Source organism: Mytilus galloprovincialis, chromosome 12 (genome assembly GCF_965363235.1).
Source record: "Mytilus galloprovincialis chromosome 12, xbMytGall1.hap1.1, whole genome shotgun sequence".
Taxonomy (NCBI): Eukaryota; Metazoa; Mollusca; class Bivalvia; order Mytilida; family Mytilidae; genus Mytilus; species Mytilus galloprovincialis.
The window spans coordinates 57,375,715-57,393,168 of record NC_134849.1 but is presented as its reverse complement, the minus strand read 5'-3'; the positions used below and the strand labels follow the sequence as shown (position 1 = coordinate 57,393,168).

The 17,454-nt window shown below is 31.3% G+C and overlaps 1 protein-coding gene across 1 annotated transcript; it reads left to right on the top strand.

The window, feature by feature from the left end:
• The first annotated feature begins 1,861 nt into the window (after positions 1 to 1,861).
• On the top strand, positions 1,862 to 9,924 carry LOC143055589 (uncharacterized). Its single transcript, XM_076228747.1, has 5 exons — positions 1,862 to 1,957; positions 2,439 to 3,145; positions 3,709 to 3,782; positions 9,137 to 9,356; positions 9,699 to 9,924. The coding sequence occupies exons 2-5, from the start codon at positions 2,446 to 2,448 to the stop codon at positions 9,881 to 9,883; spliced, it is 1,179 nt and encodes a 392-aa protein (XP_076084862.1). The 5' UTR covers positions 1,862 to 1,957; positions 2,439 to 2,445; the 3' UTR covers positions 9,884 to 9,924.
• Positions 9,925 to 17,454: the final 7,530 nt, after the last annotated feature.

Sequence of the window (17,454 nt, the reverse complement as noted above, 5' to 3'; positions counted from 1 at the left end):
GAACTCTGTGACTGTCGGACTATCGACATTTTGAAAGTATCAAATCTTCAAACTGTAATGCAATGAATATATTTTCTTTCTCTTTATTTTAATATTCGGTTATAAATAAATTTGGTGTTTTTACTGTCTTCTATATACGCATGTGTGAACAAAGATTTTACATAATCCGCTTCGCAGCTTATTCAATGTGAAGAGTCAAAAATTAGTTTTATGGTTCAATAAAATCAAAATAGATAATAGCCATTCACTAAATGGTAAGTCAACGGTCAGGGGTGTTTGGTAAGCATAAGTGCATCTCATTTCTATGTAGATAATTTTTTTTTTTGCACATTCAGTCATGGTTTATTGACTTTAAATGTTTTGCAAAGTTTACAGTTTAAGGTAATGCCAATTTCATTTCAAACAGCAATCAAAATTACTACAGGCGAGAGTTATATCTATGTCAACAGTTTGTTTAGTAATTATCAATTTCTTTGAATAATAATAACGATTTAGCGATATATATAATGATTTTATAATATGTTAAAACTGACTTTGAAATATTGAAATTAAAAGAAATTGGTCTATTCAAATATTTGTTTCTAAAGCTAAAGGGTATTAATTTATTTATAAAAACATATTTTTTTACAAGTAAGCGTGAAAAGATGGTAAGATTAATTTAGTTTTCACTGAACTGTGAGATATATAAAGTTACATTACAAATATGATACATTGGTACCTACAACCACTAGATCTCTTACTTCCATAAAATATTGGTATTTGATTTGATAAAAGCTAGCGTCAAAGTCAAACTAACAAACAACAATCAAACACAATCAATTTTAGCATCGGGAAAACAGAAGTCCGCTTTCGATTTTTTTTCAGTCTGGAACACGTGATGAGGGTCAGTAGGGGATTCTCCATTTCTGTATTCTTTATTTTTTAATGTCAGTTAATGTCAGTTTTCGAAACGCGCGTCTGGCGTATATATAAAATTTAGTCCTGGTATCTATGATGAGTTTATTTCCTTATTCTTAAAGCAATTATACATACTTGTAACTCTAAAAACCGACATTTTAGTAACATGTCAGCTGTTAACCGGAGAGTCGTTGAGGAATCCCTTACAGCACAATTTCATGAAAACAAAAACCATAAAGTGAAATATGTGACTAACTTCCTATTCCCGAGATAAATACTCACAACATGTATCATGCTCAGCAGTGGTAACTGTTTAAAAAAAATCCAATAGAGAGAAGGAAAAATTTCCCGAGCCGTTAGGCGAAGGAATTTCCTCTGAAACCTGGCATTACCTGAAAATACGCTTACTGAAAACATGCTCTATCTGCTATATATGTTGAAGTATACCGAATACAAATAGACATATTGTTATTCCTTGTCAAATGATGAATCATCTCATTGTTGAAGGTTGTACGGTTGTCTTTTATTGCTTACATCCACTTCATTTGAACTTTGGTGGATAGTTGTATCATTGACAGTTATATCACATCTCCTTATTGTTACATATATATATATATACGTTTTGGCAAACACCACGACAAAGAAGGTAACAAAGTCATATCCTTGTGTTTATGCTCCGGCAATGATGAAATATGATTAATAAACATATTTGAGAAGAAAATACATGAAAAATACACCAGCTATTAAAACTAATGAAAATCCAGTAAAAAAAAGGAAAAATGAACGGGTTAAACATTAATAATCCATGGAATTCCCGACTGCGCCGAAGACCAACATCATCGACGCCCAATTGGAACTACTCGGCCTTTCTGGTTGGGCGAAGAATTTATTATACTGCGTAGCGAGACTGACCGAGTAGTAACAATGGCATCGACGTCATACATATCTCCGTAGACAACGTTAACGTCGAGCCGATACAGCTCAGCAAAATACGTTTTCATCAACACACGTTGATTCTATGCAGCTTTATAAAAATTGAAGTAAACGGAAATTTCTTGTGGTAAGTTAACTTTAGTTGTTGATATATTTTTCAATATAAATGGAATATAACTCTGGTAAATATGATAGTATCATTTATCTTGTTTTTCATTCGGCGATATATATAGTATATTTCTATACGTATGGAATTGTAGTTGTCCTATAGAAATTAAATGATAATAGAACTTCAAATTTACATGCAATCCACATTTTTCTAATGCATAATTTTTATTTTACTCAATATTTCTTTGATTTACAAAATATTTTTATCATCCATATTTCATACATATATTTCATATTTGAACTGAAACTGAACAAGTAATTTGTCGAATTTCATAAGAAATTTCAGGCAATTTTCGGCATTTTAGAAATTGCCTAAAATTTAGTTATTTTTCAAAAAAGGACTTAACTAAGAAAATGTATGTAACATTTATATTATCAATTATTATTGATCTATAAGTCACGGAGATTTTTTTTACCTCAAAATGTTGTTTTTTTAATAGACTAAATATGGAGATGCCACCAAAAGAAGAAGAGAACGCCCCAAGAGAAAGAAAGAGAACGCATCAAGAGAAGAAGAGAACGTGCCAAGAGAAGAAGAAGAGAACACGCAAAGAAAAAAAGAAGAGAATGCGCCAAGAGAAGAAGAGAACGCTCCCAGAGAACGCACCAAGAGAAGAAGAGAACGCACCAAAAGAAAAAGAGAACGCGCCAAGAGAAGAAGAGAATGCACCAAGTGAAGAAGAGAAGGCGCCAAGAGAAGAAGAGAACGCACCAAGAGAAGAAGTGAACGCACCAAGAAAAGAAGAGATCACGCCAAGAGAAGAAGAGAACGTGCCAAGGAAAGAAGAGAACATGCCAAGAGAAGAACAGAATGAACCAAGAAAAGAACAGAACGCAACAAGAGAAGAACAGAACGCACCAAGAGAAAAAGAGAACGCACCAAGAGAAGAAGAGAACGCGCCAGGAGAAGAAGAGAAGGCGCCAAAAGAAGAAGAGAACGAGCCAAGAGAAGAAGGTAACGCGCCAATTGAAGAAGAGAACGCACCAAGAGTAGAAGAGAACGCACCAAGAGAAGAAGAGAACACGCCAAGAGAAGAAGAGAACGACCAGCAGACCCATTCTGAGTATTGTGATGCAATTCTAAGTGAAACAATAATCGCGATCACCCATGACGAATATAAAAATAAAGCTTTAAAAAGGAAACTTGGTATGTATACGACAAAAATGAATTATAACATTCTCGTGTAAATTGTTTTACATTTGTAATTTCAAAGTCTTTTAAGGGTTACTAAGCGGTATGGGTTTTCTCATTGTTGAAGGCCGTATGGTAGCTTTATAAATATCAACTTTTACGTCATTTGGTTTCGGGTGGAAGGTTGTCTCATCGGCAATCATACTTCATCTTCTTATTTTTAATCATAACCAGAATATACATTTGGTTTGTTTATGTTGTTTTTATGTGATTGACAAATTGATGTCTAAGCGGCCACGTGATTCATTGCTTTGTAGCAGCCACAGATAGAAAATATTTCAGTCAAATTAGATCATTATATAAAAACTCAGCCTTCCTTATCATAAAAGTGCGAAAAGTCTTCAAGCTGGATGTCACGTATGAAACATTTGCCACTGGACATTAGGCAACAAACAATTATTCAATCAATGGATATTAAAACAATAATAGAAATCGGTCAATCGATAATTGTATTATTAAATAAGCGATTTACAATAAATTATATACGTTACGTTCAAGTCCTTTTTTTAATTTTTCAGGAGGACCAGTAGTTAAAAAGACATTTGAGCAAAAAAAGGCAGAAAATTCACTTAATGAAGCTGTCGGATATAAGGTAAAATACACAAGAGGGTTAAGAGGGGTGTCCTTCATTTCTTTACTCTTTATTTTTTTTCAACCCTTTTTCTCCTATTTTCTATTTATTTTGACCATTATTCTCCATTCTTTAACCTATTTTCACACCATTTTTCTCTATTCTTTAACCTATTTTCACACTTTTATTCTCTATTCTTTAACCTATTTTCACACCATTATTCTCTATTCTTTAACCTATTTTCACACCATTTTTCTCTATTCTTTAACCTATTTTCACACTACTATTCTCTATTCTTTAACCTATTTTCACACCATTTTTCTCTATTCTTTAACCTATTTTCACACTATTATTCTCTATTCTTTTACCTATTTTCACACTATTATTCTCTATTCTTTAACCTATTTTCACACCATTATTCTCTATTCTTTAACCTATTTTCACACTATTATTCTCTATTCTTTAACCTATTTTCACACTACTATTCTCTATTCTTTAACCTATTTTCACACTACTATTCTCTATTCTTTAACCTATTTTCACACTATTATTCTCTATTCTTTAACCTATTTTCACACTACTATTCTCTATTCTTTAACCTATTTTCACACCATTATTCTCTATTCTTTAACCTATTTTCACACCATTTTTCTCTATTCTTTAACCTATTTTCACACTACTATTCTCTATTCTTTAACCTATTTTCACACCATTTTTCTCTATTCTTTAACCTATTTTCACACTATTATTCTCTATTCTTTTACCTATTTTCACACTATTATTCTCTATTCTTTAACCTATTTTCACACCATTATTCTCTATTCTTTAACCTATTTTCACACTATTATTCTCTATTCTTTAACCTATTTTCACACTACTATTCTCTATTCTTTAACCTATTTTCACACTACTATTCTCTATTCTTTAACCTATTTTCACACTATTATTCTCTATTCTTTAACCTATTTTCACACTACTATTCTCTATTCTTTAACCTATTTTCACACTACTATTCTCTATTCTTTAACCTATTTTCACACTATTATTCTCTATTCTTTAACCTATTTTCACACTACTATTCTCTATTCTTTAACCTATTTTCACACCATTATTCTCTATTCTTTAACCTATTTTCACACCATTTTTCTCTATTCTTTAACCTATTTTCACACTACTATTCTCTATTCTTTAACCTATTTTCACACCATTTTTCTCTATTCTTTAACCTATTTTCACACTATTATTCTCTATTCTTTTACCTATTTTCACACTATTATTCTCTATTCTTTAACCTATTTTCACACCATTATTCTCTATTCTTTAACCTATTTTCACACTATTATTCTCTATTCTTTAACCTATTTTCACACTACTATTCTCTATTCTTTAACCTATTTTCACACTACTATTCTCTATTCTTTAACCTATTTTCACACTACTATTCTCTATTCTTTAACCTATTTTCACACTATTATTCTCTATTCTTTAACCTATTTTCACACTACTATTCTCTATTCTTTAACCTATTTTCACACTATTATTCTCTATTCTTTAACCTATTTTCACACTACTATTCTCTATTCTTTAACCTATTTTCACACTACTATTCTCTATTCTTTAACCTATTTTCACACTACTATTCTCTATTCTTTAACCTATTTTCACACTATTATTCTCTATTCTTTAACCTATTTTCACACTACTATTCTCTATTCTTTAACCTATTTTCACACTACTATTCTCTATTCTTTAACCTATTTTCACACTATTATTCTCTATTCTTTAACCTATTTTCACACTACTATTCTCTATTCTTTAACCTATTTTCACACTACTATTCTCTATTCTTTAACCTATTTTCACACTATTATTCTCTATTCTTTAACCTATTTTCACACTACTATTCTCTATTCTTTAACCTATTTTCACACCATTATTCTCTATTCTTTAACCTATTTTCACACCATTTTTCTCTATTCTTTAACCTATTTTCACACTACTATTCTCTATTCTTTAACCTATTTTCACACCATTTTTCTCTATTCTTTAACCTATTTTCACACTATTATTCTCTATTCTTTTACCTATTTTCACACTATTATTCTCTATTCTTTAACCTATTTTCACACCATTATTCTCTATTCTTTAACCTATTTTCACACTATTATTCTCTATTCTTTAACCTATTTTCACACTACTATTCTCTATTCTTTAACCTATTTTCACACTACTATTCTCTATTCTTTAACCTATTTTCACACTACTATTCTCTATTCTTTAACCTATTTTCACACTATTATTCTCTATTCTTTAACCTATTTTCACACTACTATTCTCTATTCTTTAACCTATTTTCACACTATTATTCTCTATTCTTTAACCTATTTTCACACTACTATTCTCTATTCTTTAACCTATTTTCACACTACTATTCTCTATTCTTTAACCTATTTTCACACTACTATTCTCTATTCTTTAACCTATTTTCACACCATTTTTCTCTATTCTTTAACCTATTTTCACACTATTATTCTCTATTCTTTTACCTATTTTCACACTATTATTCTCTATTCTTTAACCTATTTTCACACCATTATTCTCTATTCTTTAACCTATTTTCACACTATTATTCTCTATTCTTTAACCTATTTTCACACTACTATTCTCTATTCTTTAACCTATTTTCACACTACTATTCTCTATTCTTTAACCTATTTTCACACTACTATTCTCTATTCTTTAACCTATTTTCACACTATTATTCTCTATTCTTTAACCTATTTTCACACTACTATTCTCTATTCTTTAACCTATTTTCACACTATTTTCCTCTATTCTAATCTTTAAGCCTATTTTTCTCTATCCTTTATTCACGATTCTATAGATCCTCTCAAGACCCTCATACAAGCATTGACACTAAACTTTGATAACTGAAAGCATGCAAAATATTTCCGACAAATCAAAGGTGATATGACATACAGCACAATGAGAAAAACTTACATATTGTGCATTATTTCACAGTAATCATGAAAGGGTCAAATGCAGATTGCCACCGACTTCCGCGATTGTGTCACATTTTCAGTAATTCGTATTAATTAATCTTAAGATGTCTATGTTCTATTTTGTCGACTGATTTTGTTTTTCATTGTTGTCTGTTTTTGTCTTGAAGTTGTCTGTTTTGTCTTGCTGTTGTCCGTTTTATTTTGGTGTTGTCTGTTTTGTCTTGTTGTTGTCTGTTTTATTTCGGTGTTGTCTGTTTTGTCTTGCTGTTGTCTGTTTTATTTCGGTGTTGTCTGATTTGTCTTGCTGTTGTCTGTTTTATTTTGGTGTTGTCTGATTTGTCTTGGTGTTGTCTGTTTTATTTCGGTGTTGTCTGTTTTGTCTTCTGTTGTCTGTTTTTCCTTGGTGATGTCTGTTTTTTCTTGCTGTTGTCTGTTTTATTTTGGATTTGTCTGTTTTGTCTTGCTGTTGTCCCTTTTATTTCGGTGTTGTCTGTTTTGTCTTATTGTCTTATTGTTTTGTCTTGCTGTTGTCTGTTTTATTTCGGTGTTGTCTGTTTTGTCTTATTGTTGTTTGTTTTCCTTGGTGTTGTCTGATTTGTCTTGCTGTTGTCTGTTTTATTTTGGTGTTGTCTGTTTTGTCTTATTGTTGTTGTTTTTTCCTTGGTGTTGTCCGTTTTGTCTTGGTGTTGTCTGTTTTGTCTTGCTGTTGTCCGTTTCATTTCCGTGTTTTCTGATTTGTCTTGCTGTTGTCTGTTTTATTTTGGTGTTGTCTGTTTTGTCTTATTGTTTTTGTTTTCCTTGGTGTTGTCTGATTTGTCTTCCTGTTGTCTGTTTTATTTTGGTGTTTTCTGTTTGTCTTGTTGTTGTCTGTTTTGTCTTATTATTGTTTGTTTTGTCTTGCTTTTGTCCGTTTTGTCTTGCTGTTGTCTGGTTTGTCTTGTTGTTGTCCGTTTTATTTTGGTGTTGTCTGTTTGTCTTCCGTTTTGTCTTGGTGTTGTCTGTTTTGTCTGGCTGTTGTCCGTTTTGTCTTGCTGTTGTCTTTTTTATTTTGGTGTTGTCTGTTTTGTCTTATTGTTGTTTTTTAGTTTGGTGTTGTCCGTTTTGTCTTGGTGTTGTCTGTTTTGTCTTGCTGTTGTCCGTTTTATTTTGGTGTTGTCTGTTTGTCTTGCTGTTGTCTGTTTTGTCTTATTGTTGCTTGCATTTGTTTTGTCTTGCTTTTGTCCGTTTTGTCTTGCTGTTGTCTGTTTTGTCTTGCTGTTGTCCGTTTTATTTTGGTGTTGTCTGTTTGTCTTGCTGTTGTCTGTTTTGTCTTATTGTTGTTTGTTTTGTCTTGCTTTTGTCCGTTTTGTCTTGCTGTTGTCTGGTTTGTCTTGTTGTTGTCCGTTTTATTTTGGTGTTGTCTGTTTGTCTTCCGTTTTGTCTTGGTGTTGTCTGTTTTGTCTGGCTGTTGTCCGTTTCGTCTTGCTGTTGTCTTTTTTATTTTGGTGTTGTCTGTTTTGTCTTATTGTTGTTTTTTTCCCTTGGTGTTGTCCGTTTTGTCTTGGTGTTGTCTGTTTTGTCTTGCTGTTGTCCGTTTTATTTTGGTGTTGTCTGTTTGTCTTGCTGTTGTCTGTTTTGTCTTATTGTTGCTTGCATTTGTTTTGTCTTGCTTTTGTCCGTTTTGTCTTGCTGTTGTCTGTTTTGTCTTGCTGTTGTCCGTTTTATTTTGGTGTTGTCTGTTTGTCTTGCTGTTGTCTGTTTTGTCTTATTGTTGTTTGTTTTGTCTTGCTTTTGTCCGTTTTGTCTTCGTGTTGTCTGTTTTATGTTGGTGTTGTCTGTTTTGTCTTGCTGTTGTCCGTTTTGTCTTGCTGTTGTCTGTTTTATTTGGTGTTGTCCGTTTAGTCTTATTATTGTTTATTTTCCTTGGTGTTGTCTGTTTTCCTTGGTGTTGTCCGTTTTGTCTTGCTGTTGTCTGTTTTGTCTTATAGTTGTCTGTTTTCCTTGGTGTTGTCTGTTTTGTCTTGCTGTTGTCTGTTTTGTCTTGTCTGTTTTCCTTGGTGTTGTCTTTTTTGTCTTGCTGTTGTCTGTTTTGTCTTGCTGTTATCCGTTTTGTCTTCCTCCTGTTTTTTCTTGATGTTGTCTGTTTTATAATAATATTGTTTTGTCTGTTTCATTTGACAAATGGTTGGTGTCTTTTCCTTCTATTTTATCTAATGGCGTTATACATACTCGTGAGCTGTTTCTCGCTTGTAATAATTCATTGTTGTGAAACTGTTTCCCCGAAGCTCGTAAATATTTGCTCCATATTCATTTCTTTTTAGCAGTAATATTTGTTTATAATAAGCTTTAAACTTTATTCATTTGACATACGAAATACCTAAATTTTATTTGTAGAATCCTGTCCAGAGTTCTGAACGGGATACGATAGTCAGTGTTGTGAAAACGAGACAGAAAAATGCCAGAAAAGAAAAGATGATAAATAAAAATTACACAGCAATAGACGAAATAATGAAAAGATATACTAAGGATTTAAAAATACAGCGAGAAAAGGAACTAAAGTGGAAAAAACAGATGACAAAGATTGAGAGGAAAGAGAAACAGAAATTAGAAAAAGGTATTAACTTGTCATTTTTTCTTTGTTTTTCCTTGCATTTTTTGTGTTGATGACAGATCTGTCTTATTATCTGCTTCTTTATAACCTCACCATTGGAGACTTCATGCCAACGAGAGCATGATATATTGTAGGAGTGGATCCAACACTGTATTTTATCGACACTTATCTATTTTCAAAGGCTGTATATTGATTGCCCTTTTTTGTTTTGATATCTAATGATTTTGCAAGTGCTGTCGGCACAGTTATACCCGAAAGGATGGTCAGTAACCCCCACCCCGGGGTATGATATACTAAATATGTTAATCAATCAAATCAACATGATATTTTCATATATATTTACAGAGATGAAGAAAAAAGAAAAGATCATGATGGAAAACTTGAAAGTTTTTGATATTGAAAAGAAGGATGAACAAGACTGTGACAAAAATGGTGAAAACGAAGAAGAAAATAAGGACACAGTTGGTTTTAGGATTTATAATTTCTTCCGAAATCTCTCTTGTTTAACAGGACATAAAACAGACGTTTAGTGATGAACCATCAATTACTGTTTAATAAATGTTTACATTTAGATATGTGTTTTTCTATAATTTTGCATGTTTTCTTCTCAATAAGAAAAAAAATATCAGAACATCCAGATCTTACACCATGCAGGCAATTACTCCCTGTAGGGTAAAAAAAATACCAAAAGAAAGAACCCTTCGTGTTTGATCGTAGAAGATTTGAGATTATTATGGAACTATTGTTTAAGAATAATGGTTCAATATTATTCAGTGTTGATATCTATAATAGTAGTATTAGCACATTGTATTTATGATAAACATGGCAGTTTATTCAAACCTGGAACTATTATAATAGATTAGTCTCGATTCAAACAATAGTCATTTGGTTTGTTAAAGACTGTGACCAGAGGCGGATTTAGGCGGGAGGGGCTTTTGAGAAAACAATTTGGTTGCTTATATAATGAATCACTGAAGGGTGACGAAATCGGGCCCCTCTTAGGCAGCCAGTGGCCCCTACTTATGAAAATTCCTGGATCCGCCACTGGTGACGTTATATCAGGGTATCCTTCTATCTAGCAGGTTCCCTCAGGAAAATCCGATTTAAGTTGGCAACATTTGGTCCAGTTGTTTCAGAGAAGATTTTATTGTTTAAGTTTATGATGCTAGATGGGCGGACGACGTACCCCAATTGATGTCAAGAACATTTTTTTTGTTGGTAAGTCTTCTTCTCTTTTTAAGGCAGTTTTTCACTAATCTTTATTTCTAATCCAGTACATTTTTGGTGTTTTGGTGAGGTGAGGTATTTATCTTTTGGTGGAATTTCATTGCTGAATTAAGCTAAAACTTTGATGCAAGTACTGTTAAATACATAAATTATGGTGCACATTTATCATTGCAGTTTTGCCATTTTTTGCAATTTACTGAGAAAAATTTAATAAGTGTTTAAATTATTGCGATTACAACTCTGTCACATGTTTTGCGATAATAAAACATTCTAATAATTTCCGATTTTTCAGTAAGTCAAATGAAGTATTTCTTTTTAGTTTTTAAGGGGGTAGACCTTGGTTCATAGAGATAACTCTTTAAATCAGTTAAGCGTTTGTAAAAGTCAAGTTCATCAATGTATTTTAAGCATTTACCTGTAACAGATTGAAAATAATCTATATAACCTAGAAGCTTAGAATATATTTTTGAAAATGGTTGACACAAACGTACTGATGATTTTAAGAGTTATTTCCCTTAACCTAGGTCTACCTCCTTAATACTCAAGAAGATGCATGGCTTAACATTTTGTGCAGACCATGTCTATTACTTTACAAGACCATATGTTGTTATAGTTTTCCTCTACAAACCTAAATACGGGGCATTTATGTCATATGTTATATAGCTGGTTAATTGTTTTATACTCCATATATTGCCTTTTAAATAATTTTCTCTTCTACTTTAGAAAAAGCCTGTTCCAAGTCAGTAATATGACAGTTGTTGTCTATTCGTTTTATGTGTTTAGGCTTTTGATTTTGCCATTTGATTAGGGACTTTCCCTTTTGAATTTCCCTCAGAGTTCAGTATTTTGGTGATTTTTCTTTTTACTCAACTTTTACACCTCTTCACTTAAATTTACTTAAGGCAGTGATCTCCATTATGGTATTTAGATGTTATATTGCTAGATTGTAGCAGAGACTTTCTATACTAACATAGAAAGTCCCTGATTGTAGTGCTATCTCAGAAATATTTGTTCTTTTAAATAAGTGTAATAGATGTGATGCAATCAACAATCTTCGGGTTAATCTGCTTCTCTTCTTGTATGACGGGTATGGAATCGGCAGAGTTGTGACAAATGGGGATGTGATGCTACAATTTCTAGAAACAAGATGGTATTCCATAATTTCTTGTTTAACAGGATGATATAAGTAAAAGAACTCTAACTTCAAGGGAGGGGTTATGATTTTTTATTCCAAACAAAAATTCTGATCACTAATTTGATGAAAATAATATTGCGGTCTAGATGATGACAAAAAATTATTCTGAATCCAGATTTTTCCGACAACATATAGTGTTACAATTTGGAAAGCTTTTTTTATTGAAAGTGTTGAAAAAACTAAATATAATTATTTATCCTTTGGGCCAAAAAGAAAACCCATAATCCCCCTTGAAGGTAAAAGGTTGCTCCCTAAGAAATTTCTGAGGAGAACACTGTTTATACTTATATAAAATATAAAATCATTTGCATCAGTAAATGAAACACCAAATTAATTAGTTGGCCCTTTATTTTACTCAACAAGCAACTTTAACAATGATCATCTATTTAATTTAGGTCAACAAAATTACAAATCAATTCAGAAATTTTGTCAAATTCATCAACTTGACAATAACATAATTTAACCATCATAACTTTCATCACAAGTACATGTATCTCCATTAAAAGATGTAGTCCTGAATCAAAATATTAATATTTCGCTCTGGTGTTCAGGTTGATATTTGGCAAGGTGATAAATAAAGCTTTTCTTTATTAAAAAAAAGATTTGCTAAAATTTGAGTCAGGAGAGGGGGGGTAGGTATTCTTTAATTTTACTGCCATTTTTTCTATCCTTTTTTTTGCTGTTATTCTAGATTCCACATTTTTAAACACCCCATCTTGCTCTATTATTTTGTTTTGTCTATGTTTTCATAATTCTTTAATATGTTTTACCCTTTATTCTCTTATTCTGTTAATCCCATAAAGAGCCTCATATATTGTTATCAATTATTTGGCTGATTTAAAAATTAAAATTTTACAACTAAATTTTAACCATTAGACTCCAAACAAAAAATTGAACAGAAGCAAAAACTGCAATTTTTTCTGCTTTTAAATTACATTTTTACAGTTAAATTCATTAAAAACAACTACAGACTTGCAAGAGTTACTTCCCTTATGTATTGGCATTTGCCAGTTTCAAAATTTGCATTGAACTTCTAAATTCACCAAAAATTAAATACACCACATACAAATTTACATGTTATTGCATTTAACATGATAACAACAACAAATTTTCAATGTATATGTACGAATTAATCCTGTAAGTAAACATGGTAAATATCTGTCGTCTGCTCCTCAGGGCACCCTCAGGGTTTATACAATATTTTCATTGTGGATTTATCATGATAGTTTACTATTGAATATCTAGTTGGAATATTTCACGAAGACATAGTTTTTTTTTATCACATAGGGAAATCAATCATCAGATCACCATTAACTACAGAAGCTATATAGAGGATTTAGACTTTCAAAAATGGGGGGCTTGAAAAAAAAGGGGGGGCATTTATTTTCTTGGGGAACAGCAATCACCCAAATGTTTTCAAAATTATGGATCAATGTCCTTAATATAAGTAAAATGTAGCAATCATTTTAGTATGCTTTAAGAAGTAAACATACAGAAAAGGCTTTCATTTAAAACCAAATGTCATATAAACAATTTGCAAAATGCCTGAACAGTCTGACAGAAGAATAGTTGACCCTGATACATTCCTTGTATTGCTTATAAATGGCAATGGGCACATGAATTCAATATAGTGTCACTATTCTTTCTTCATATTAAAAACAAATCAAAAATCACAACTTACAAAGAATATAATCGTGTAACAATATCTTAACAAAAACAAACAATTTAATATAACACAATAAAATAATTATTAAATACAATTCTGTAAACACAGAAATATTCCAATCTGCTTTGCGGAAAACAGCAATGCAATGAACTTTGCTAAAATATGTACATATGTAGTTTATCATTTTTCTCAGCACTTTGGGTTATCAAGTACATTTGTATCTATATATCTTAATGTGAGCAAATAATTTGACAAAGATTTACATGTACATGCATAATGGTTCGGTAATCTGACCTGAAAATAACCAAGGCAAGATACAACAGTATAGTTTAGATACAGAAAACTCTAAATTCAATGCAATACCAGGAAAGGACCCCAACTCGCACCATCATTCTTTAATGTCAGTGGACCGTGAAATAGTGGTCAAAACTCTTAATTTGGCCTTAAAATTAGAAAGACCATAGCATAGGAAACATGTGTACTAGGTTTCAAGTTGATTAAACTTCAACTTTTTCAAAAGTTACCTTGACCTTGTAGCATGACAGACGGATGAACAGACGAATGGAGGCTGACATAGAAAAAATCACTGACATCAAAGGAGAAATTGCCAAACAAATACATGTTACATGTATCATAAAGAAATTAGCAAATGAAAAGATATAAAAAAAGAAGATGTGGTATGATTGCCAATGAGGCAACTATCCACAAAAGACCAAAATGACACAGACATTAACAACTATAGGTCACCGTACGGCCTTCAACAATGAGCAAAGCCCATACCGCATAGTCAGCTATAAAAGGCCCCGATAAGACAATGTAAAACAATTCAAACAAAAAAACTAACGATGTTGTTCATTTGTATGGAGCAGAGTTGATGAAGGAGCAGTAATATCACAAATATAAGGGGAACAACTCCACTAGGTTAAAGCAGAAATTGTGCATCCCTGTTTAATTTGTAACAAAAGTATCAAGTGAAAATATCTACATTATTTTTTCAAATATACATACGATAATAATTTATATGCAAGTGAAAGTATATTGACATTTTATCACATTTTTGAAGAAAAACACATCTCATAATATTTTCTAAAATAATTACAGATGTTGATATAAAATTTACAATTATAAGAATGAAGGCATTATCTCTTTATTGTGAATTATTGCATTATTGAATTATTATGGTGTCAGACGTCTGATCCATGAGTGTTAATGTCATTTAGAAATGTCAAACATAAATAATGCAAATTCTAACTTTGAATTAATGTTTTACATGTCTACAGATATTTTTTTACAAAATCATTACAATACATGTATTCCTAAAATTTAGGAATTTATCAAATCTAGATTATCACATTACCATAGCAAGAGAGATAACTCTAAATATTTCCTTACATGATCGAATTTTTCCTTTACATTTACTACATGTATGAAATCTAACAGCTTTTTTGGGGACTTGCAAAAGTTGTGGTACCATGTCTGAGCAAATCTCCAAAAATGGCCTTCAGATGTAACGGATTTCTTGGATAATCTGACTCTTAATTCAGGTGGGTTTTGTCATTTTATCTAGTTAAAGGTGGGTTTGGTAAAATTCAATAATAACCTTACATTGAACTCTCGACTATTTGTCCTCCATTAATGAACATCACAAAGGTTCCCCAATTTTTTTTTATATCACAATAGAAAAAGTACAAAACCACAAAGGAGCCATCTTCCCTAGCCAAAGTTATGATCCAGTCACCTTCTCTCTACCCTTAGCGAAATTAAGATAGAATTTCGAACACAGGATGTATGAATTCTATTGGTCGCAGTACTAGTTGTGACTGGCTGCATCTAATCAAAAGACATCTTTAAGATGGTCACATTTAAGTGTTTGATGTCGCAACAGAAAAAATCAAACACAACAAAGGAGTAGGTTAAAAAATCTGGCTGCTTTTTAATGAAAATCTTGATCAACAACATGAGAATTAAAGGTATGGAAGATCTTCTCATTGTAATCATGCCCATATTGTTACAAGTACAGACTTAACAAAAGAATTTAAAATCCTCTTATCAACCTTGTATTAAACATTAGTACATTTATAACAAAACTAGTTCACATTAACTTTTTTCTCTCTTGTATTATGTGTATATAGCATACTCTTATGAACACAAAAATCTGACAAGACTTTTAAAATATTTTGTTGGTTTACAGATTTCCATTAACTATGTCAGGAATATGATAAAAAAAAAAATAACCTAAGGCTTCAAAAAGTCCCAAAGGTAAACATTTGGTTGTTAGTTTTCTCAATTAAATTGTTTTGTATTTTTTTTATGTCAGTGCCTTTTATAGCAGACTATAAGGTATGGATTTTTTTCTCAATGTTGAAAGCCGTACAATTACCTATATTGCTTATATACACTCCATTTGAACTTTGGTGGATATTTTTGACATTGGCAATAATACCACACCTTGATTCTTCTTTTATTTGTAAAATAAAGAATCATTTCATTCACTGAATGAGATAAAACATTGTAGATTGAGTCCATACTGCTAGTTTAATCCACCATACAATAAAATAGTATTCCTTATTATTTATCTCCCCTTTTTTAATCTTTTATTGAGGATAGGAATAAACACAATTTCATCCTTATTTACTAATACCAAAAGTCTCGATGAAAACCACTGCCCTGGGTAGGTAATTTGAGAAATGAAAAGTAACCCATACATTTTTCATTCTGGTTATACATAAAGGTAGTATAATAAAAATATATATTAAAAATAATAAATAAAAAAAACAGGTACTATTTTTATTCCAAAATTTCAGTGACTGTATCTGTAAACCGACAAAGATAAAAAGACCCAGAAGCACTAACAACAATACGGAATGATTTGAAGCAATATAAACAAAGCACTCAAACAATGTAATGATAAAACAAAATTATTAATTACACCACATTTAAAAATAGCATTGAAATCGAATATCTGAGTCCAGATTAAAAATTAAATATTTTGAGCTCAGGTTCACATCAAAGCAAAATTATTTTCATTATATATAATTTATATCTCGATTCTGAGTTCTAGTACTTAATTTCAACTGACCTCAAATCTGTGTCAATTGACCTCATGAAGTTTGCATAAATATCACTTTTGGACTGTGACATGAAACATTTTCCATCAGTGGTCAAGCAAACACTTGAAAACATGTCTATTGAAAGGTGGTCTAGTCTGATCTTCAATTAATAACTATAACTTATTGCCAATTCATAATCTGATGCATGATATACATTATTGCTTTCTGATTAGTACACTGAAATGTTGATGTTGGTGAAAATTTTCCTTATTTTAAAATCCTTAACTCATGGACTTTCAACCAATGATCATGAAGATGTGATCTTATTTTTTCTTTTTAGGGAAAAAAAAGGAAATCACCGAGTATCTTTAAAATTTTAAATGAGGGAAATTCATCAGCACATGTTCAATCAAATAATCATAAAGGAATGGTATACAGGGAGTAATATGTAATCCGCTAATTCACATTCAATGGTATTTTTAAATGTAGTATAAGAAAACAAATATAGCTACTAAATGATATAAACATATATTGATAACAAAAATCATCAACAACATCAATTTAAAAATATTATATTTAAGTGCCAGTCTGCCTAAGAATCAGGCAGTGGTGAAAACATGACCAACAAAAACCCACCCTATTTGACATTGATTTCAGTTCATAATATGTAGTTATGCACAAAAATAACATTCATTTCCATTTTCTGTTCTGGTAATAGAAGATACAATTTGGTTGAAATGCACTAGAAATTAACGAATAAGGGGAGATAACTCTGTAATTTGCTATCATTCTAACCAATTTTCTAACCAAGTTATTTGATATTACCAGACACACACAAATGAAAGACTAATACTTTTTCACTCAGGATGATGGTTAGTATTAAATAGCATGATTAGCTCGGTGGTTTTGTTCTAATCATGTTTTAATTTTTACCTAAATTGCCTGATTCTTACAAAGACTGGC

What these genes read in the sequence shown, in the direction of transcription:
- LOC143055589 (XM_076228747.1), top strand. Translation starts at nt 2,446, where the DNA reads ATGGAGATGCCACCAAAAGAAGAAGAGAACGCCCCAAGAGAAAGAAAG. An exon ending in AGCTTTAAAAAGGAAACTTG is followed by an intron (nt 3,146 to 3,708) that starts GTATGTATACGA and finishes TTAATTTTTCAG; the next exon opens with GAGGACCAGTAGTTAAAAAG. An exon ending in ATGAAGCTGTCGGATATAAG is followed by an intron (nt 3,783 to 9,136) that starts GTAAAATACACA and finishes TTTTATTTGTAG; the next exon opens with AATCCTGTCCAGAGTTCTGA.